The sequence below is a fragment of the Caloenas nicobarica genome, chromosome Z (assembly GCF_036013445.1).
Source record: "Caloenas nicobarica isolate bCalNic1 chromosome Z, bCalNic1.hap1, whole genome shotgun sequence".
In the NCBI taxonomy this organism is placed as follows: Eukaryota; Metazoa; Chordata; class Aves; order Columbiformes; family Columbidae; genus Caloenas; species Caloenas nicobarica.
In genome coordinates, this window is record NC_088284.1 from 9076274 (window position 1) to 9098849 (window position 22576).

At 47.3% G+C, this 22576-nt stretch overlaps 1 protein-coding gene across 4 annotated transcripts in view; it reads right to left on the reverse strand.

Moving 5' to 3' along the window:
• Nucleotides 1-1276: 1276 nt before the first annotated feature.
• The window catches only part of FAM219A (family with sequence similarity 219 member A), a 104351-nt gene continuing 83051 nt past the window's right edge, over nt 1277-22576 (reverse strand). For 2 of the 4 annotated variants that reach the window (XM_065656200.1, XM_065656197.1), the window contains exons 3-6: nt 16206-16308; nt 11920-12000; nt 11515-11569; nt 1277-10307 (exon numbers count right to left, since the gene is read on the reverse strand). In XM_065656200.1, the coding sequence (XP_065512272.1) occupies nt 10149-10307; nt 11515-11569; nt 11920-12000; nt 16206-16308 (398 nt within the window). In that variant the 3' untranslated portion in view covers nt 1277-10148. Of the gene's footprint in view, nt 10308-11510; nt 11570-11919; nt 12001-16205; nt 16309-22576 lie in introns of all 4 variants that reach the window. The other 2 variants (XM_065656199.1, XM_065656201.1) reach the window with 2 other exon arrangements.

Genomic DNA, 22576 nt, shown 5'->3' on the forward strand with positions numbered 1-22576 from the left:
TCTCCCCTTTTTTATTAAAAAGCTGGATTTAAGTGACCCTGTGTGGCTTGTTTGCTCTTCTGTCCTGAGCGATGGGCTCTGCCATCAGAGTGAGTGATCCTCACCTATCTCAGTGCAGCTGGGTTATGTCAGCGAGAGATTTGCAGGAACTGTTTTTGTTTTTCCCCAAGCTGAGGAGTCGAGCAGAAATCGCTCCCCCTGCAGAAACCCTGCTCTGGCCTGGCTTGTCAAACAGTGCCAGCTCAGAGCCCTGCCCCGCTCCTGGCCCTGGATCCTCTGCTGCCATGTTTTTGGGGATGGCTGGTGAAGACCCATGTCCATCGTGGCAGGGGGGCTGCCAATGCACCCCCCTGAAGGGCTGCTGAGTGCTGCTCTGTTTGCTGTGGGGGACAGTGTGGTTGGGCAGCCTGGGGCACCCAAACCCTTCCAGGCAAATGTAATGTAACGAAATGAAGAAAAGGGGCTGCCATTAATTTTCACACCGTGCTGGTCTCTGTTGAGCCAGGCTTAGCTCTCCATCAGCCCCGTCCCTCCCTGGGAGCTGGGAGGGAAGGATGGACATGAGGGTGTCAGTGATGCTCCCCCTGGCTCCCCTTCAGTCCCAGTGGCCTCAGAGCACCCCATGGCACAGATCTGGGGAGCACCGCTCTGCAGAGAGGTGGAGTCCAAACCTCACTTGGAGGGGATTCATCCTGCACTGGGCTGGCTGCCAGAGTGAGACAGTGGCCCCCTCTCCTCACCACAACTGTCCCCTGTCCCTGCAGTCTCTGGGGTTTCCGGCTTCTGGTGTTGGATTCTAAAATGAGTGCTCAGCTCTCATGCCAATGGCTTCAAGGGGCAGACAGAGCTGCAAGGCTGGAGAAAAGGTTATTTCACCCACCAGTGCCGTAGAGATGCAGCAGTTCTTTCTGCTTATGTTGCTGCCGGGAGGCAAGGCACAGCCAAGCTGCAAGGGCTGGGTCAAGCCTGTGCATCTTCCTACCACTTTGGGGAGAAACCTTCCCAAATGCTGGCTGGGGGCTGGCCAGCCCTCGTGTGTTTACCTGTGCCATACAGCACAGCTTCACACCAGCTTCTGCTGGGCCCAGGCAGGATGGCACTGACCATGGCGTGGAGGCTGGTATCTCCAGCATCTGCAGTCACTGGAGGCTCCAAAGAGGCGGTGCAACTCGTACCCCCTCACCCCGGTTCGCTCCAATGAGAAAGGCCGGCAGGCTGGTTTTCATACGTATGCTTTTTAATATCATTAATTTTGTTACACTACACACAACCGGTAACAATGATAAATACTGCAATGGAAATGTTAAAAAAAATATTACACACGTTTCATGTTTTTTTTTTTTTTCCAAAAAAACGCACATTTATAAAATAAATTAATGCATAAAATTGATGGTAGAAAAAAGAAAACCCAAAACAAACCACAACACAACTGATCTGTTTAAGGCAATACTCTACGCAGACGGGAACAGAAGTACGACAGTGTGCTACATGTTCTGAACAGGAAAAAAAAGAAAGAAAAGAAAACCCATACGAGATGTAGACTGATGCTTTGGGAGTGAAAAAACTCCCCAAACCAGGTAATAAAACCAATGGCCAAGTTAAGTGCAGCATTAATACACTCCGCATGTCAAATGATTAGCAGGTTCCTAACATGGACTAAGGTCACGCTACAACAAATTTATGTTCCTAATTAAAAGGTTATTCAGGTCAAAACCTACATTTAACTCTACTTTGCATTTGGCTGTTTCAGCTATGTTTCACTATATGCAAGGACAGCCAGAAATTCATCTCCTGCTCTTGAGATTAACGCAAAGGTCGGGAGGTCTCTCCTCCTGAAATAAATTTCCATTAAATACATCCAAAAAGGATCTCGCTTTTGGTGACTCCCAAATGCCTCCCGTCACCCCCTCCCCTGGGGTGCCAGGCACCACACGGGGGAAGGAGACCTGGGAAGCAATTTTTGGGTTGGGGTTTTTCCCAAGCTGAGGACACGAAATGGAGGTGCGGATTTGATCTGGACTCAGAGGAGTGCTGTTTTCCTGCCTGCCAGAAATGTCTATCTGGAGCCTGCTGAAAGCACTTACCCAGATGGGGGAAACCCAGCCTGTATCCAGGCTCTGGGTACAGCCATGGTGTCTGCTATTAAGGTTGGTGGAAAGCTCCTTACCTGCCCGGATAGCAAATTATCCCCAATTATTAATGCAGCCCAGAACTTGGCCACTGGAAGGTGGACAATTATCATAATGCCAAAAATATCCCCCTCTCCCTCAGAAAAGAAAAGGGACAGTAGCCACTTTCTGCCAGCTTCTCCCCGTGGATCCCCATCAGCTGCCACCCGTGCAAGATCGGCAGCGCCACATCTCACCAGCAGTACGTTCCCAGTAAGGTGCATGTCTGCAAGGTGCTGCCAGGGGGCAAAGAAGCTTCTTGGGACGTGGCTGGAGCCTCCTGTACTGCCCTGCTAGAGTGCACGTGGAGGAAACTATGGTACACAAGGAAAGAAACCCAAGCGGAATTACTAAAAATGAAGACCTGTGATGGGCAACAACTGTCTGGATTGCCTTGGGTTCAGGTGGGAGAGGGGGATGCTGAGTCACTTTGGCGCAACTGCCTCTGATGCTCATCACCAGTGCATGGGATGCGGGCGAGGAAAGACGACGGCTGCTTTGAGAAAAGAGGAGCGGCAGGAGGACTTGTGCGATATAACAAGGCTTGCGATTCTAGGACTAACCACTGGGCATGGATACCGAAGTTTACCTGTGACAACTAGCTATTCTACCATCACTGCTGCTTTCCTCCCTTCCTGGTCTGATTCTTCTTCAGTCTGAGAAACCGTGGATGTCTGACATGATGGTCAGCACTGACTTTCCCACCCCGGTCCCTGCACAGTGCTCAGGGTGACTCAGCTACAGGATGTACAATGAGGTCTGGAAGCCGCGTGTTAGGCACAACCAGCTCGGCATGCAAGTGGCAGGTGCTTTCAGACCCTTCAGAAAGCTATTAATGGTGGCTCATCTCCTTCTTATTAAAGTTCAATAGCCTTTGTGGAAGGAGCAAAAATGGTTAAAAATGTGCAAAAAAGGGGGGGGACCCTCCCCGACCTTCTGAATTTTATCCCTTGCAAAGACTTCATCCTCTACAAGAGCCTTTCTCCCTGCAGAACTACATCCCTACCAGTGTGTCTGACAGTGCCCTGCCCCAGCGCAGACATCCCACCAGCACCGCTGCTGCAGGTCTCCAGCCCTCACTGGGAGCAATGGGCTGTCAGACCTGGGACCTGGTGCCTGGGTCCCGGGAGGGGAGTCCAGGAGGGTGAAGGTGGCCAAGGCTTGGCTTGCTGGCTCACACCAAGGTTTTACACCAGTCTGGTGAACCCTCAGCCCCGCAGCCTTCAGGCGGGGGAAGAGAAATCCCAGCTGCTCTCTGGCTCACCTGCCACCATTGTTGTTGGATCTCCCGCTGGTCTGACATTTGGCTTGGGTTTGTCTCAGGACAGAGGCAGCTATAAGCTGAACTCAGCTGCTACTGCAGCTTTTCCGTGCAAAGAAACTCAGCAAAGAAATCTGTGAGCTGGGGGTGGAGGGGAAGGTGCTAAAACTCAGGGCTGTTGTGAAGCGAGCTTGTCCAACTTTTCCAGCTGTCCTGATGTGTGTGTATTACATGTCCCAGTAAATAAACTTTGTGTCTCCCAAGTCATGCAGGCTCAAGGAAGGTGGGTAACAAAAGGAGTCACAGCTTTTTTGGGGTGCAGAAGCAAGAAGGCAGTCTAGATGGAGAGTGGGGCCTCCCAGTGAGCTCACCTGGAGCAGCTGGATGGGCAACGACAGGAGAAATGCTGCTCTGGGAGGGAAAACATCTCAGCAGGTAAGAGGACTTATCTCAGCATGGCCTTTCAGTGGCCTTTTCTTTTCCTGGTGCCTACTGTGCCCGTTTCCAGTGACACGTCTGAGACGGTTACATTTTAATGAGGCTTCTTTTGTACATTCCACTCACCAATGCAATCCCACCACCTCTATCACCATTTGTTACTATGGAAATGGCTCCACGGACCAGGCACAACCAGCAAGACGGGCTCCTTCCAGAAACAAATCCGTCTTTTGCTGGTGCAGCTTTTTACAGAAAGAGAAAGGCTTGGAGCCACCACCAGTGGCAAGTGTGTCTAGGAAGCAATGGAAGAGCTGCTCGCCACAGGGGCCAGGGAAAGCTGCAACCTGTCCTGCCAGTGTCTGTGCCGCTCTGTGACACGGCCTGCGGCACAGCTGCATGGGCCACAGCGCTCTGTTCCATGGGACCTCCACTAGTCCCCAACCCTTGCTGCCCCAGCAAGCTGTCAGAGCAGTGCTCAGCCCGGCAGCATTTAGCTGGCATTGCCACCAGTGTCGAGGAAGGCAAAGGAGCTGTAATTTTCTGGAAGCAATGCAGCAGCTCAGCTGCATAATACAGAGAGTTAAAACAGGGACAGCGGCGTCTGTGAGACACTCACATTAATCTTCCGTAGGTAATCCCAGGTCACAACCTCTTCTTCTGCACTAAATTGCTGGCCCTTCTGCTTCAGAGCTTGTGTGGCAGGCTTGTCTGATGAGATGTGATTCAAGGATTGGAGCAATCCCTCTCACAGAAAAGCTTTGAAAGGAAATGACATGGATGCAATGTTCTCCTAGAGGTGAAGAGCACATTAAGATGAAGAACTTCCCATGCCTTCTCCTTAGGCACAACCTAGTCCAGCGGGCTTGCCCCTTGGCACTGCCCATATGTATAGATGTTTGAGATGTGACAAGTAGAAATAGGAGGGTGATGTGATGAGTCAGGTCTGAAGACTAGTAGAATTCAAAGCCAGGGTATATTCACGGTGGCACGTGCAGCCAGGTGACAAGCCCTACCTTATTCTAGGCAAGAGTGGCCGCAATCTGTGTGCGCTTGAAGGGAGAACAGAAAAGCAAAGAAAGCGCCTAGGCAAAAGTGCCAGTTTATACCCTCGAATCATTAAGTGGATGTGAAGAATACATAACTGTCATGGGAATATCCCAAACGACCCCTTCAATGGTCTCTTCTTTCCCATCAGCACTTGCTGTTTCAGTTGCACTCTTAAGTTCCTTAACTCGCTAGCAGGGGATGGTGCTGTTGGGCCACCAAATCTTCCTACACATTCCCTGCAGCAGCATGCAGATTGAGAAGCCAGCTGTGTGAGAGCCAGCTGCCAAATAACTGGGAAACATCCTCACCAAACATCTTCCCCCAAAGTTATTCAATCTCTCTACTAACCTCCATCCTGCAGCCTTCTGGCACATGCAGGCAGCATCAGAAGCTGGTAAGCAGAGGGAAAGCAGAGTAGTACTTTGAAAATATGCATATAATATCTATAGCATGCTTTTTGCATCTTGCTTGCAGAGCTACCCTATCGACGGTGCCCACCACACTTTTGGCAACATCTGTGCAGGGTGGCGGTAGCACCTTGGGAAAGCAGGTTTCTCCCCCTGTGCTACAGAAGGGAATGAACATCAAGAGGGGATGTGACTTGGCTGGGGTTACATCAAGTATGTACCACGTGCCAACAGCAGCAAGGGACCCCAGATCTCATTTCTGTGCTCTACCAGCGCAGCAGACTCTCTGCAGTAGTAGCTGGCTGAGCTGCCAGCTCAGGGACACAGTGTTTCTGGTGTGAGCATCGGAAAGCGAGGTTTGCTCCCTGCTGGTATCAGCATCACATTGGGACAGATTAACTTGGACAACTGGGATCTGCCCTAGGCCAAGCCAGCACTTGGCAACCTTTCTAGTTCCTGCTTGTTTTCCTTTTTCTGGTGCCCAGCTGGGTCCTTCCTTTCTTCAAAAGCATCTTCATGTTTCTGTTGAGTCACAGACAGGGCGCTATACTTTCCAAGCCCCCTGCGTGCTGTTGTGCAGCTTGCAGACCAGCCTGAGGACAGACTGCACGGAGGGGAAAGGATTCTGCTCAGGATGGCAGACCAGTGTGTCAGCCAGCACACAGCTGAGCAGAGTGCGTGCCTCCTTTGGGAAAGGAGCTAGAGAGACAAACCAAAAGCAGCCGAGTCCATCCTGTCCATGGGGGAGTGTCCCGAAGTCCCTTTTGAAGTCCATGCAGCAGGCTTGGCTACCTGCTTTTGCAGTGGCAAGGTATCTGCAGGCAAGACAGCCAGAACAGCATAACAGACCCAACAGCCAAGTGTACATGTTGGTGGTAGACATGCAGCAATGTCAGATATGATCCAGCGGTTCTTCCAAGGGTTGGCTTCAAGATATGTCCAATAAGACACCAAATGAGCCTTCAGGATGGTTGTCTGGACATCAGCCTTCTTTCAGCCAAAGTTTATTGTTATATAACCACCAGAAACACAGACTAGACGATGCTATCTAAAGACCTTCCTCAACACTAGGAGGATGCTCCTCCTCACACAGACATCTGGAAATCGGAAGTTTGCAGATTGGAGAGACAGAGTTGAGTGCTGAGACCCTGGAGTTCAAAGCCAGCTCACATTAAAGGGTGAAATTAACACGGGATAAAAGGAAAGGGCTTGCTTAAACTCAGGTGATTTGGTGACTAAAATTACATGAAATCCTAACAAAAAGCCAGTCTGGCTTTAGGAGGCATCAAATGCAAATTCCTTTGTGGAGGCACCAGCAACAATATACTTAAATCCTGTTTGCATGATAATTTAGATGGATAGTGATGCAGTCTTTCATACTCCATCGTGCTCTTCTTCTTGGTATCCTGTACAACTTTGCACTGAAAATGGGGCTGAGAAGACCATCTGGTTTGGTGCAAAGACTGGAGAAACACTTTGCTTTCTTGCATGCAATATGCATTTAGGAGAGTGCCCAGCAGCTCTGCAGATTTAAGGGCTTTATAATGCTGCGACAGAGAGTCAGGATCTGTTCCCTTTGCTTTTGCCTTCTCCAGGACATGGTGGCAGAGACTGGTCAAAGGAGAGCAGCACCAGCATGGCCACATATCTTTACACCTTCCTGGGAAGTCACCACAGTGTAACCTCCAACAAGGGCATAAGGAAAACCTGGCTGAAGCAAAGGTCTGAACACAAAAGCAGACAGGGAGAGCCAGCCCAGTCTGTGGTTCACACATACCGACGGGCTGTCCACCATATTCCATAATGAGCCAACAAACATGCCCCATGGTCATAACCTGTTTAAGAGGCTGCAGTTCAGAAGGGTTAAGTGTTAAATTTTCTACAACAGCCACATGTGAGTTGCCTTAATCCATTCAGCCTTCCTGATAATGACCCTACACAGGTAACTACTTTCCCCCACCCTTCTACTTTATCCCCCTAATAAAATATATGAACACAAAGCATAGAGAGGAGAAGCCAAAAAATTGCCATTTTATGGTCCTGTACTGTCATGCCAAAGGAGCTATTTGTGCAACCAGCTCTTTCTGTGCGCAGGAAAAACACTTGGATTGTGCTTCGGTCCGTATTTGGAGGAAGCGCTGGGTGTAACATTTAAATTAATCTCCCTCCCTCTCTAAAGGTTGTGCTAGAAGCAGATGCACATCACACAATGCAAAGGGCTGAGGGCAGTTGCAGGGTTGGGGAATGCCTGAGGGCACGTGGCAGGCAAAAACCAGCAATGAGGGCAATAAAAGGACTTGGTCATGGTGCCATGGGACAGTGGTTGTCGGGCAAGGTCTGTTGTTCAGAAGGAGGCGTTAACCCTGAGAGATAAAGAGTCAGTAAGCCTCATTCTGTCTTACACTGAACATGTTGGCAGCATAATGGAGACATGTGGGACCTCCATGGCTGACCCATGTAACCAGAAGTCTCGTTGCTCTAGCAGGCACACTGAGATACTCCGAGCTCCTGAGCAAGGGCTGTGGGAAAGGCTGAGCGTGTGCAGCCTGGCTGGAAGGCACAGAGACTGACGCAGGAGGATAAATGTGACGAAGACCTTGCATGGTACCAATGCTGAACTGCAAAGTCTCTCTTTAGAAGAGTAAAGATTTAAAGTGATTTGGTCATGTCCTATAGGATTTGGGTTGACCATGGTGTTTCTGTTAGGTTTTGACTACAATCCCCATTAAAAAAAAAGGATCCTTAAGGAATGTTTTTTCCTCTTTTATCCTTTCTCTCTACACAGCATTGTTAGCATCCTTCCTCCACCTCCAGCCAACTTGCTAACCTCAACCTGAGACAGCGCTGGAGAGAAAAACAGGCACAAGAAAGAAGAAGCAAAGAACTGGAGACCTCATGCTTTGTGCTTCTTTAGAAACATTTTGGATATATCTCCCCTTAGCACTACCAGGTGGTGAGAAAGGGAGAGGAATTGAATTGAGGAACACTCTTCCTAGAGGAGCTGGCAAGCTAACCAGAACAGCTTCATGAGGAGGCAGGGATGCTCAGTAAGCAGCACCGCTCAGCCCTGTTTCTCTGGCCTGGAGCCATGGTGGCAGCACCCTGTTTTAGGGAGGAGGGCAAACATAGCTTTAACAGTTGCCCACACCAGCTAGTGAATAATAAAGCCCAGGAATCTTGTGTGCTTGCCCTTTGGCTCATGCTACAGATGGTATCGTGCTTTGAACTGCACAGAGTGAAACCCCAAGATGTTAAATAAATCATCTCCCAGTCATGAAGTGGACATCTTAAAGACTCAGCTCACCTCATGCAGATTTCAAGTGGGGGATCAGTCTGTCGGGGTGAAGCTCAGGCTCTGTTCTGTCTCTCAGGAATTCTGAGGGCAAGTTCAAAATTGACCTCGTGTTCTCCCTTCTCAGGCTATAAAGCAAGTGATTGCACAAGGCAGGTGGTCCTTCTTCTTGGCAGGGCAGGGCAACACAGTACTGCCTGTGGCAAAAGATTTCAAGAAAAATGCAAGCCCGTGACCTGAACCCTGCGTATACTGAAGCCAGCAGTGTAAGACCGGCCAGGGAGAGGCCATGTTTCCTAATTCCAGAAGAGATTCTGCATTGAAAAGAATCTTCTGGTGAACTGGCAATTCAGTCCAGCAGACTAATGTAACACCAAGTTTCCTGACTATTCCAGCATGAAATAGACACAATTGCTCCTGACGTGGGACAGCTCTAACACAGACCAAGCCTGGTTCAGAAGTGGGCAGAGATGGAATAAACAGTAGTTTCCTCTCATGTTCTCTTTTTTTTTTTAGCTGAAGCTGTTCATAATCCTGCTATTGCTGAAAACTCCCCTTAAGTATGACGCCACCACACAGATGCCTTGAGGATTAACAAATCTCTCCCACAGGCACCAAGAGATACAGTGTCAAGAGAATATCAACAGTCCAGCACCGCAAAAACATGCTTTCTTCAACTAGCTTTTCCAGCACTGACCTTCAGACTGCACAGCTGTCGTCCTGTCTTGTGCAGGACTCCTTTTTTTCTTAGTTGAACAAAGTTTGAGGTTGTTGGAAGCAGATAGGTCTCACGGGAATAAAGTATAGGCTGAAGTCAATATACATGACTGGACTGAACTCAGGAATATGGTACTCTCAGACAAGGACTGAATCCCTGAAGAGCATGGATGGATTGCAGATCACATCTGATGTGTTTGGTGATAACTTAACGTGGAGCTAAGGGTAGATTGCATTGGATATGTGACACGACAGCTCTAGCTAGTACTGACTCACAGTGAAATGCCACCTGTTTGTCCTCTTTGCAAGTGAATGAATTGTGGCTAGTCCTGGCTAACCTTGCCATAAGAAAGGATGCCCTACTCCGTTCCCATTCCTGTGCCCCAATTACGGTATCATTTTGGTTATGCGAATGAAACAGGTATAGTGAATGAACTAAGAATCGACTTCCTCTCACTGGTAAAACCCCCTGACACCTCAGACTCACCCCTGGTCTTGCAGATGGATTGGTTTTAGTGGAACAGGCACCTTAAAAAACATCCCCAGTGCCCACACAAACCAAGGAGGTATCTCTGGACCCCTCTGCAATTCGCTCTCCAGACCAGTCAGCTCTGCCAGGCACTGCCTGGCACTTCGAGCAACTTCTCTTTTATTTAATCATAGTTCAAAATAACTTATCAATCAATCATAAAATGAATTTTTTGGTTTCTCCTGGCTCCATGAACACAAAGAGGTGCACGTCCTACCATAGGAGGAAGCAATGGCTGTTAAGTTTTACAGTTATAGTGGAAAGCACTGATCACAGCCTGCCGGCCTCACTACTGGATGTGACAGGCGGTGGAGGAGGTGGCTTGGCAACACATGCAGGTAGGGTTGACTGATTTAGGGGGGATTAGGTCAAGGTCCTCGTCATCTGGGATCTCATCTAACCGGTACCCATCCTTGAGCAGCTGGATGTTCAAGTCTTGGTTGATCTGCTACAGACAAAGACACAAACAGTCAAACACTTGACACTTCCTCCTTCTGATGGTCAGAAGATGAAGGAGATCCCTTATTCTGGAATACGTTCGCCCACCACTAGCAGCTGCCCCACCAATGAAAGGGTCTCAGTTTTTGACCACAGGTGAGGGCTGCCTTCTGTTGTTCCAGTTTATTTGAGAATATCTAGAGTGAGACATTCCAGAGTAACAAGTTGATACACTGTTTTCTTCTGGAATAATCTTTCCACGAAGACAAGCCCTCATTTAAAGTAATGTAATAATAATGATAATAAACCACAGGCAGCTGGGCAGTCCCTCCTCTCAGTCTGGGGCACACCATAGCAGTTGAAAGGTGGTAAAGCCTCTTGGCTTTTTGCGGTCTCAGATTCAAGTGCTATCTAACCAGATCTGGGTGAACAACACTTCATCACGGCCCAGAAATGGCCCAGGTGGTTTGATCTGGCCCCTGCTCTTGGTCATTTCTCTGTATTTTGGAGGTATTTTGCCCAGGAAAGGGATACAAGCAGAAAAGAGTTCCCAGCAGCTTGTGTGCAGAATGGCTGCTCAGCAGCCTGGACGTAAAATCAGATCCCACAGAAGCAGTTGCCAGAAGCTGAGCAACTAATTCAGCAGAGAGCTTGGGAATATATTCAGAAACAATGCAGAGGGATCAACAAGCCTGAACTTCCTGCCTTTTCTCTTTGAAAGGGCAAGAGTTCATATCTGCAGGTCCTCCCTGGAATTTCTGCCCGCTCCAAGTAAACACGCACTGGGTAACCCTGACCCCGTCAAGAACTGGAAAACACAGGACACCCTCAGACCCTTTATTTGTGTCCTTGGCAAGCGTACGGTTGCTGAGCTGGTGTGACAGACAGTGGATGCTTTGGCACCTCATGGGCTAACATTGAAGGACTGAGCAGAGCTGGGAAAACCTTGAGTGAAGCAAAATGCAGCTGTGAAAACAGCCGACGGGCAGATCTATGTCTGTGCCATGGCAAGTGTGGGGATGGAGCCAACTGGATCACCAGGGAAGAAAGAAACACGACTTGGTTTCTGCCACGGCCCTTTTCAGGCTCACAGAGTCTAAACCACTGGTAAATTCCTTGTATAGCCCTTTTTGGCAGCACAAGGCCACTCTAAGCTGTTTCTGGCCATTCTACTATTAGCATTCGTGGGAGGGATGGCAGGAATGAGTACAACTCACCTCAGCTGATGAGTATCCCGAGGATGAATATCTGGACATATCAAAGTCATCATCACTGCAGGGAAGGACAAGATACAGCAAAGAAGGAAACGGTTAGAGAGACCTGTATTCCCATTCTTTCTTGTGCCATGAAGCTGTTCTTTAGGCACAGAGAAGTTACATCAAGGGAGTCTGGAGAGCAACTTTCATCTGATCCTCAGACCTTTTCATCAAAGTGCTTTTTACTCATGTCTCTTCCTACTTGTTTACACACACAAAGCAGTTATGGCATATGCTGAAGGACACAGCAAGGAGGAGTGTGAGTGGTCTACCAAGAGGGCTTCTAGCAGGAGTTAGCTCAGTGCTGCACTCTGGCATGAAAATTCACTTGCACTGCAATGTATATCTTATTATAATTTTGCATACCTGTCCGTATCCAGGGCTACCAGTGGCTTTTCATCTGGACTCTGGTCTAATGACGAATAGCCCTTATTGGGAACGACGAGCCTGAAATAATCAAATGTTGTCTGTTAACCACACAGTAAAGCTCAGTACCACACACAGTCTAGAGCAAAGCTATACAGTAGTTAAGAGTTTCCCTATTTCACTTCCTTGCAAGTCCTCTCTTTTTGGTGAAGACATTTAAATAGGCGCAATTCAGAGGAGGCAGGCTGTGTCTCTGGGTAGCTTATAGCAGTGTCACGGGGATGAATGCTGGACATGCCCTGGAAACACGCTCCTCCCTGGAAGAAAAAACAGTTGGGACACCCCAGGCTTCATTCTGGTGAACCTGTTTGGCTAGCATTGCTTGTCATATCAGATGGTCATTTTTGTCCTGCCTTTTTTTCCTAGCCATGAGTACATGACACTAGCAATTGGTAAACAGGAGAAGGCAGCTAGGGGAAGGCAGAGGCTCAGTGCTCCTACTATTCTACTATTGGAAATCAGGGATGTGGTCCTTCTGCTTGAGTCCCTACCCAGAACATCCTCTCCCAACTCAACACTTTTGAAGTCTCAGTCCTAAATCTAGTAATATGAGAAATACGAGCTGGTGGGTGCAGCATAAGAGCCCAGTCAGACTAGCACTTTTAAAATTCCATTATTTTATAATGACTTTCACTTCATCAGAAGTGTTACAAAGGCTGATGATGACTTTGCACCTTTAATTGCCTGACAGAGTTTGTGAAATGCAATACAGGCTTCAGACCTTCTAGGATAAAGGAAAATGCATTAATACAATGGTATCTAGTTCACAACCACACTCTTTAATCCACAGAACTGCACAAAGACTTTGGTTCATATTTAAAATAAGATCAACCAAATGAAGCAAATGGAATAAGTTTTTATGTTCAGCAGGTGGGAACCATGAGAGTGATGAAAATCTCCTTGTTCAGCGGGTTAACTCAGGTTTCTCCCAAACATAGAACTTGTCTTTAACAACACACAACGCACAATGATGCTTCACTAGGAGTTTGGGAAATGAAAATCTAAATATGATAATCCATCTCATCCATGCTCAAACTGTTCTCTAACTACCTGAGATGTTTTTCTGCTTCTGCTCGTAAAATTTCATGAAGCCATTACAATTTTAGCAAGACAAAGGCCTGCCAGGCACTGAAGATGGACAGGCTCAGGGAGAGTAAAATGTATCAAATATTATCACAAAGCAGATATACAGGTTCATGACTAGTTGTATTTTCTTACTGTGTCCAGTGAAACACAAGATTAAAGAAATTAATTTAAAAACTGATGCAGAATTTCCAACATGCTGCACCAGGAGACTGGAGAAAATTGGATTTACTTGCAAAATTGAATACTCCTTCTCATAGCACTGGGACAGTCCTTCTGCTTCTAAAACATGTAGGAAGGAAGCTGAGAAGTGAAGATGCCTGGAACTGAAGCTGGGATCTGGCAGCAGCAGCTTGCCCATACAAATGTCAGAAGCACTGACTTCCACGCTCGCTCTCCAGTTTTCAAGTCACTGCTCCATATATACTCACCAACAGTTGTTACTATCAGTGAACAAAGCACTATCAGGGGATCTAGGAGAAGAACGCTGTGTGGTGCTATTTACTTGATTAAAAAAAAAAAAAAATCACTACATGTTTTTCTTGAGAAATGTCTTTTTTTCTTAATAACACAGAACTTCAGTTTTTCTGCAACAGACAAAAACCGTGATAATGTCTCTGGCCCTGATCAAAGTCTTTCCCTCTCATTCTAACTGTCCTTATTTTTGCTTCTCACTGTCTCTGGAACAAAGCCGGGCAGCAGTCATAGCTGCATTCATCCACAGCTGTCCTAGTATGAGCTTCTTGTCTTGGTGTTTTTGCCCACATAACATGAAATATGTTATGACACAAACCTGAATTTAGGCTGTCCTTAGAGTGGACTGCAACATCTGGTTGTGCTCAAGCGGTGCAGACAGTGTTGTGGGCTCTGCTTGTGCTCATGGCAAGTCTGCCAGCATCACCCCAAACTTACTCACACTTTATTTGTTCTGAGAGAGACTGAACATGTTATGGATCCAAAGTCCTTTCACCTCTAAGGCTGGCTGTGTGCCTGCCCCAGGAGAAGACAGAATGGTGAATGCAACCTGGTACTAGAGGCTGGATGTCAGAAATTTGTACAGATAATAGAGAAGAACAGGAAGCCTTGGAGGAGTGGGAGGTGGAGTAAAGACTATGACAGGCAACGTAGCTTTCCGGAATAGAAGCAAAATATATTTGATGAGAACAGCAGAACTGTTAAAAAGGTGGAAATGGCTTTAGCTTATTCACCTTCTGGGGAAACCAGAGGAAGCCAAGAGTTCAGACTTAAACCATAGCCTGGACATTCTGCAGCGTATCCCACTGGAGTATCTCCCATTATACTGCAACCCTTATATTGTGAAAAGAAGCTGCTTGAACAAGCTTGTGGCATTTCTGCCTTCCTGGGCTTCCCCTGTCTGTAGCAAGACATACCAAACCATTCTGAGGTGTTACTAAGGCTGTGCTTGTGGTGTAGCTTGGTTCTCAGAACATCAAGGGAGCTGGAGGATGAAAGATCTTGGGCCAGCAACACCCTGTGCCAGACACCTCCCAGCCATATGGGAACAACAGAGTTTGGCTACATCGGCTACTAAAGCAAAGGCTGCAAACCTCTGTTTTGCAGATCCCAAGGGATGCTTCCAAAAACTGTGTGAAAAGTAACTAAGAAAAGGAAGTCTACTGCCAGCAGGCTTTACTTGGCTGTGGAGGGGTCCGTGTGCCCTCTAAGCAGTGCTTGGGTGTCACAAATTGAATAAAACTGAGCTGGCTGTTCAAAAGGTTTTGTCAATAGGTGCCACTGCTCTGCTCTTCCACACTCGAATCACTCTTCTTTCCATTGGCAGTTCAGAAACAACCACCTCATCGAGCAGAAGTCACTAATTTTACAGATAGGCACAGAGACTTACCTCATCTTCTCTCCCCTACCATCTTCCTCTGCCAATTTCAGTGTTTCTAAATCTCTCATGCAGCAACTCTGCTACCACTCCTCTAGGGAAGCTAGCATGCAGCCTATTACCAAAAGAAACCAAGTCTTTCTAGCTTGTATTTAGAAGACAACAAGGAACACTTGGCATGGCATACCCAGCTGAGAGCATTTGATGAAATTCCTGCTGCCACAAGGGGCTTGGTTCTTTTATATGGTCTCAGCAACCAAACACAGAGCAGGGAGCAATGTAGTGTTTTCCACCAACATCACAGGGACTTACAAATAAAAATTGAGTAAGTCCTGGCACGAGTTGTGACTACTATTTTGGTTTTTGGGAATTAACGTGAACAAGGAACCTGATCTGTCGGATGTGTTGCATACAGAGAGGGTCTGACTAGCAGCTCCTGTTCTACTTAATTTATGGTAATCTATGCAACTTTCTCATTCATCAGTAAACACCCAGCATTTACGCTGATTCTTCTGTCATTTTAAGTGAGGTCCTCCACTAAAAACTGCCACCTTTCTAGTAGCATGTAAAGTGTGCAACCCTGTGGGCTCAGGGGGGTTCCTGCCTCCTGAATGCAGGTAAGTAATACACTGGTATGCTGAACTTTGCATGGAAAAAAAAGAAATACCCTAAAAGAAAATATCCAGCTAGCAATGTCTTTGTTTACAGTGGTTCCTAGCACCATCTGATACTGTCATATAGAGATGTGCCAAATCAGCCCAAGCAAAGAATGACCATGCTGTTCGAAGTGTGGAGGAGGTGTAAAGCAAAGCACACAGAGATGGATTATTTACAAGCCTTCATTAAGTCAATCAGTACAGGGAAGGGGTCATCATCAAAAATGAGCAGGGGAACTACTGAGATAAAAGCAGCCAAGGCAGAACTAAGCTCTAAACCAGTTTGTGTTACATGAAGCAGCTCATACCTCTCTGGCAGGATTATGTGTTACATGAGGCTACCCACAAGATGCAAGGCAGCCGTATCAAACCCCTGATTTCAACCAGGCTGGGCTGTCTCCGCCTCCTGCAGGCTGCACTGCCACGGGTCCTGGGCTCAGCTGTCCCTGCATCTCCCCAGGGAATGGGATGCAGCACAGCAGAGCGTTTGGGCCTGTGAGCTCCAAGAAGGGCCACCACTGCTCTCGCAGCGTGTTTGGCAGTAGGTGAATGGCAATGAACATCATTCTTGTCCATCCTAAGGCCATTAGGGATTGAAGCTTAGAGCACAGCTGAGTGCTTTTCCAGTCCTTTACCTTGTTCGTGCCATCACGTTGTTCTTCTTGGGCTGCTGATTAACTGGGCTTCCCATGTTGCCGTTCTTCAGGGAGCCCTTCCGAGCCAGCTCCCTCTGCTTCTCTGCATATTGGATACAAAGGGGAAAAGCAAAGTCAGAGCAACTGCCTGTCAGGCCACCATACAGATAGAGAAACACAGATATAGTAGCGGCAAATAGCATAGCAGAACTAATAGCAAAGGACATGAGCTCTTCATTTCACAGAATCACAGACTGACTGGGGTTGGAAGGGACCTCTGGAGATCATCCAGTCCAACCCACCTGCTAAAGCAGGTTCACCAGAGCAGATCGCACAGGAATGTGTCCAGGTGGGTTTTGAATGTCTCCAGAGAAGGAGACTCCAAAACCTCTCTGGGCAGCCTGTTCCAGGGCTCTGGCACCCTCAAAGTAAAGAAGTTTCTCCTCATATTCAGATGGAACCTCCTGTGCTTCAATCTGTGCCCGTTGCCCCTCATCCTGTTGTTGGGCACAACTGAAAAGAGTCTGGTCCCATCCTCTTGACACCCGCCCTTGAGATATTTATCAGCATTGATAAGATCCCCTCTCAGCCTTCTCTGCTCCTGGCTGTCCCAAGGAGGGACACTGCAAAGCCCAGATGAGCTGCCTCCCACTGCCTCCAAGATCACCAGGGGCTAAAACTAATGTACCTTGCCTCACAGCAGCTTGCTGACAATGCCACAGTAAGATGGTCACAGAGTCTCTGGATAGAAACCCAGCTGGGGCAAAGAAGGGGCAGAGACATTGTCTCTTATCTGCACCTGGTTGCTCCATGGACCCTAAGACTCTGCTGGGCAAGGGGATTTGTCCTTCTGCCTTTTCTCCTCTTACTGAGGCTGCAGCCGAGAAGACCAATGGGGCTAGAAAAGTGTTTGGATCAAAGCAGCACCATCATTTAGTGTTAGTCCAGCCTAGCGTGAGGTCAGGCATGAGTTATTACTGTTTCCCTAGACAGCAATGCACCAGACTAACACAGCCTACAGCAGAAAGTGTTGCTGCCTTCCCTGTCTCTCCTCCTGGAAACCTGTGATGTCCTCCACGTGTCTTCCTCTTTTATCTCGCATCAATTCTTGGGAGCTTGCTTTCTTTATTTAAAAAAAAAAAAGTGAAACATTTTGCAGCTGTATTTTTAAACAGCACATTGCTTAAATTTTCAGAGCATGTTCTATTTGCTGATGAAATCAACTTTAAAATGCGGACAGTACATCAAGCTTTCTTCATGTATTCAGTGCAAGAGAGGATTTAAATTAGCTCATAATTTAGGAGGGAATATTTCTCTTAATAGCTTCTTACCACAAGATCATAACTAGAATTCAAGTCCAAAATCTAAGCCTTCTGCAGGTATGCAATGTCCGTGCTGCATCAATACATCGCTGACTCCAGCAGGGACTGGAGCACATGTGTGATGATTATTGTATAAACTGATACTCAGTTTTCTGATCCAAATTCCTTCCTTGTTTGTTTTGAGAAATCATTTGGGTTGACTTCCCAAGCAGCTGCAAAAGTTGAGCTAACTGCCCCAGTCTCATCGTCCAATGCCAGGCAAGGCTTGTAGGGAAAAGCTGAGTGTGAGGCCAGTAAGGTAGGAAAGGGTCTGGTTACAAACGTTCTCTAGAGTGTGAGAAAATGTTGGGAACTATTTTTGTGCCATGCTTGAATAATAGGGATTTACCAGGCGGCTGGCTGGGGAATGTGAATAGTGAATTCGTTTTGCTTCTGCTTCCCCCTGCAGTGTGAAATGTGCTGATATATTTTTTTTTTCTCTTGCAGATTTTATTCCCCTTGGATAGAAAAGCACCTTTTCCTACTTGTGGTGGGAAGGTGGTGTGCCTACCAGGGTGTGCACAGTGAGCCAAATCTGTCCTTTCCACACAGGTAAGAGCAGGTGGACACATGTCCAAGGCTGCCTTTTTCGAGGGGCAAATAACCAGCAGAGATGCCTCGAGATCATGAGGATGAGAGTGGCTGAGGAACCTGCAGAGAAGAGAACATACTCATCCAAACCATGCCCAGCTCTGCTCCTGCTGACAGCAGAGGTGAATAAATGCTCATTGAACTTGGCAGGAAAGGGATAGGATTAATAATTCTCTCTGGCATGAGCAACAAATGAGACTGATAAAGGATCCAAGTCAAAACCTTAAATCAGAGTAATTTCTTAGGACTGAAACTTGCAAATGCATCAGTTGTCTGTCTGTAGAACAAAAGGCTGGTATTTTGCAGGCCACGTGAATTTTGCTATCCAGGCATACTCGAGTTTTATAGAAGCGAATATTTACAACCCTAAATACAAACCAACTTCCGCCCATCTACACCAGAAGCTCCGGTGTTGACCACAAACCCACAGTGCTGACACAAACTGCCAATGCTTTAAGAGGCTGTATAATTCACAAAAGGCACCTGACTCAAACAAGGTTACAGGTCTCATTTTCTGTCAAGACAGTTAAGGTCTTCCTGAGCCTTTTAAATGGACCACAGCTCCCTGCTTGCCATTGATTTCTTGGTACAAGCACTAAATGCTCCTCTCCAGATTACTCGCTCGGCTGATTAATCTGGCCCTTCGCCAAGTGTCTTTTTCCTCCAGTAGGTCTCTCCATGACTATTTCTATGCTATTACTGAATACTACTGCAATGTGTGGGTCTGAATGATACAAGATTTCTGATTTAATGCCTTCTTTCCCTTACTTAGTGGTTTGGAGTGAACCTTTCCAAAGCAATGCAAGCGCAGTAGGAACACACATGCTGGCATCCCCAGGCAAATTTCTTAAGCATGAACCCACAGTTCATCCCTCTCTTAGGTGCTATGAGACCCTGGTGGCCAAAACATAATGGCTAGCAAGGGGAATGGGAAGTCCACTCCATCCCAGTGTGTTAGGACAAGCTCCTGGAAGGTGGTGGAGATGTGTATAAGCTACGCTAGTCTTTGAGGCAAGGAAACGCACTATGTGAGCTTTACAAGTATGAACTACTGCTACTACCGACATCATCCAAAGGAGCCGTTTGGGTGCCCATCTTCTGAAGTGATCCTGGGTGATAAATTCCAGCCTTGCACACCAACCATCAGGTCCACCAGAATGGAGGAAGGAGGTTTTCACTGCCCGTTTTCTGCTCAGTGCTTCCTCGTGGCATAGCAGGTGGATTTTGTGAATCTCATTTCTAGGTAGTGGGCTCTTTTCCAGGCTTCCAGCTCCTTTGGTTTTGTCTCCCAGATGTTTCTCTGAAGGCTAGGGCACCAAACTCTAAGTAGCTATACTCTTTCTAGAAATGTGACTGATTTAGGCACTTCTGAAGATGGTACTTTCAGGGTCCAACATTTTAACAAAATCCTGCAATTTCACAAATTAAAGCTGTTCTCACAGAAGTTGCAATTAAACACATAAACCAGCACAGTAAAAAGATGGTGAAAGAAGGAACAATCTAGCCTCAACAAGTAAATGGCATTTTTCTTTAAAGTCTGCCCCATATTGGCTGATGGTGAGCATGAATCCCCAAACCACAACCCTCCACTGACCCAACTGTGCTAACCTTTCTGAGAAACCTGAGAACTATGCACCCGGGCAATTCTCAGGGAATGAAAAACTAAGATGCTCTTTCCTTCTGAGTCATCCCAAACTCTCCGATATGGTAGTCAAGTATTGCCCATCGGACTTAGATGAGATCTTGTTCCGACATGTCTCACCCAGCCTCAAGGCCACTGCTTGGCTTGAGACACTGGGGGCATGGTCCTACCAGACATGATAGGCATGGCTTGTCCTCAGCACCTGGCAGCTTCTGGTGCTGGCTATGAAAAGGCTCCCAGAACTGCCTGTGCTGCCTGCAGTGTTCCAGCATGTGCAATGAACTTACAGGAAAGCAATGCAGCTTGGTGGAAAATCGATGCTGGCCCTACAAAACTGCCTAATTCTGGGCAATTCTTGGGGCACCAGAAGAATGAGGAAGGGTTAGCAGGCACTCCTGTCAAATATAGAGAAAATGGGACATGCAAGAACAAATGAAAAAAAAAAAAAAAGAAGGCTGTAATTTCCAGCCACTGGTTATTTCATGTCTGGTAAGTTTGCTGTTGGATGATCAATGAAAAGCTAATACAGCAGAGGTACAAGGTGAAGGACAGAGACTTGGAGATGGGCAAGCCAGAAAGAAACAAGGCTGCTCTCCAACTACTTCAGATAAATCACTAATTACTGGCAGTGTAAGAGCAGTGTAACAGCAGAGCTTCAATGATGCTCTTTACAAGGCATTTGCAAGTATTCAAAATAAGTCATTTAGCTTTCGTTTCACTTGGCTGCTCTACTTTTTACCATTGCACCTAGAGAAATACTTGCACTGGAGGTTTGTTACTCTCCTTCCCACAAAGCATTTAGGGGTGACTGAGCACACTGAGTACAGGTGTGATGGTTTGTAGAGACAACAGGCGACCATCAGCAATACCAGCAGGGCTGGTGCAGCTGGGGGCGAGATGGCTTTAAGCAAATCCAGGTTCCTGCAGGCTTTTCACTAATTTTCCAGACACAGACTTCCTTGAAGAAGCAGGATAGAGCAGAGGGGACTGGGAGGGCACGAAGCAGCCTCCATGTGCCTTTGATATTAAGAAGTATGTTTAATTAGGAGCCTGAAGATCCTGTCTGATCGTTAGCAGGGTTGCGGTGTTGGGTAATCTACCTGGCTCTAGGCTTGAGTGGAGCCAAGCAGGATTAGCTTCTGTTTCAGTGGAGAGCTCAGAGGACACAGACAGCTGTGCCATCAGTGTGACACACTAGGGAATTCGGCTGGAATTTGGCTGGAATTTGGCTCTCCACCAGTTACACTTCAGCTAATCCTGGACATTTAGTCAGAAAAGGAACATGTGGAGAGGTATGTGTGTGCATCCGTGTGTGCATTTGAGGAGGGGGTCCAGGATCCTGCTGATACCACTGTACTGCTCTGAACAGCATGTGGGACAGCTTTTCATCTGGACCTGCCAAACACCACATCACATCTCACCCTTCCTTTCTTGTACAGCTTGTCACTTCATCTTTAAGACACTTTGTACCCTTATGATGATAAAATCATTTAAGGAAAGAAGATTAATTCAGTCAACAAGCAGGCTGCTACCTCTGTGCTAGCCTTACACTGGCCTGTTCTGCTTGCTGACCCCATCCGGGCCATTCAGCATCTGCTCCAAGTGCTGCTTCAAGGTAAGCTCTACTGGTGACAAGCCAACAGCCAAAGAAGCCCACAGAGCTTTTACTAAGGTGGGAATTACACCTAAGTGTAAAGAAGCAGAGGAAATGGACCTGGCAGACACCATCAGGACCATAACTGGCCCAGCCTTACGTCCTGTCTGGCAATAGTCTTGTATTATAGCTGCAGGCAAAGGCCCTCAATAAGATGGTGCCCCAACATGCTGAGCACTCAGCAAGCTGCCCCTGCCCTGGTGTGCTTTCACCTGCCTGATTTAGGATGTGTCAGAAGACAGGTGAATAACTGCATGCTGACAAATGGAGCACGCTCCCATGGGAAACCTCAGTTAGAGAAACTCCTGTCTAACATGAGAGGGGCTGAATTCCACTCTTACCACTGAGAACAGCCACAGCCCTAAGGGTTACCTGTTCAGCTGCCTGGATGTGTCTAGCTGCTTTATGATGAGGGAAGACAGCAATGGAGCAGAATGTACTCACCATGAATGTGTCTACATTAAAAATCAGACTTGAACAAATCATTACAATTATTCTCAGGCTTCAGTCTTTAAACAAAATCATAACCAGTTTTAATAACTTTTTCCTATTTTTTAAAAATGAAATGCTGAACACCTTCTTTAGTACCTGTTGCTATGTAGGGGGGCACTGGTTTTGCCTACACTCTTCCCCAAACAAGAGATGGCAGAAGTAGCTGCATGCTTCAGTCTCCTGTAGAACTGCTCCTTGTCAGACAAAGCAGAGAATTCCAGAATTTGGTGAATATCTCCCTGTACTACGCTGAAGAGCTATTTCGAAGGTCAGACCCACCCCCAGGCCCACAGCTCCCGTTTGTCCCACTATAGTGAGTTACTCTGGCTGTGGTCAGACAGCGGTGGGTGGAGAGTAGCTTAGGATGTCATCGCTTCTCACTGCCACTGTGCTTGACTGCGTGCACCCCCCTCATCTGGGGCAGCCTGATTGGCATAAATGCCGTTCAGTAGCAGAGAAGGCTGATTTGCTTCCTTTGCACTCTGTGTCGGGAGCATGCAGATGCTGATGGCTCTGGACTCCTTGCTGAAGCTGCTGACCAAACCTCACTAATTCAATTGCTTGTGAACCTGCCTGACTAGGAGAAGATGGAGCTTCCTGCTATGGGGACAGTGCAGTGTGGGACTATGGG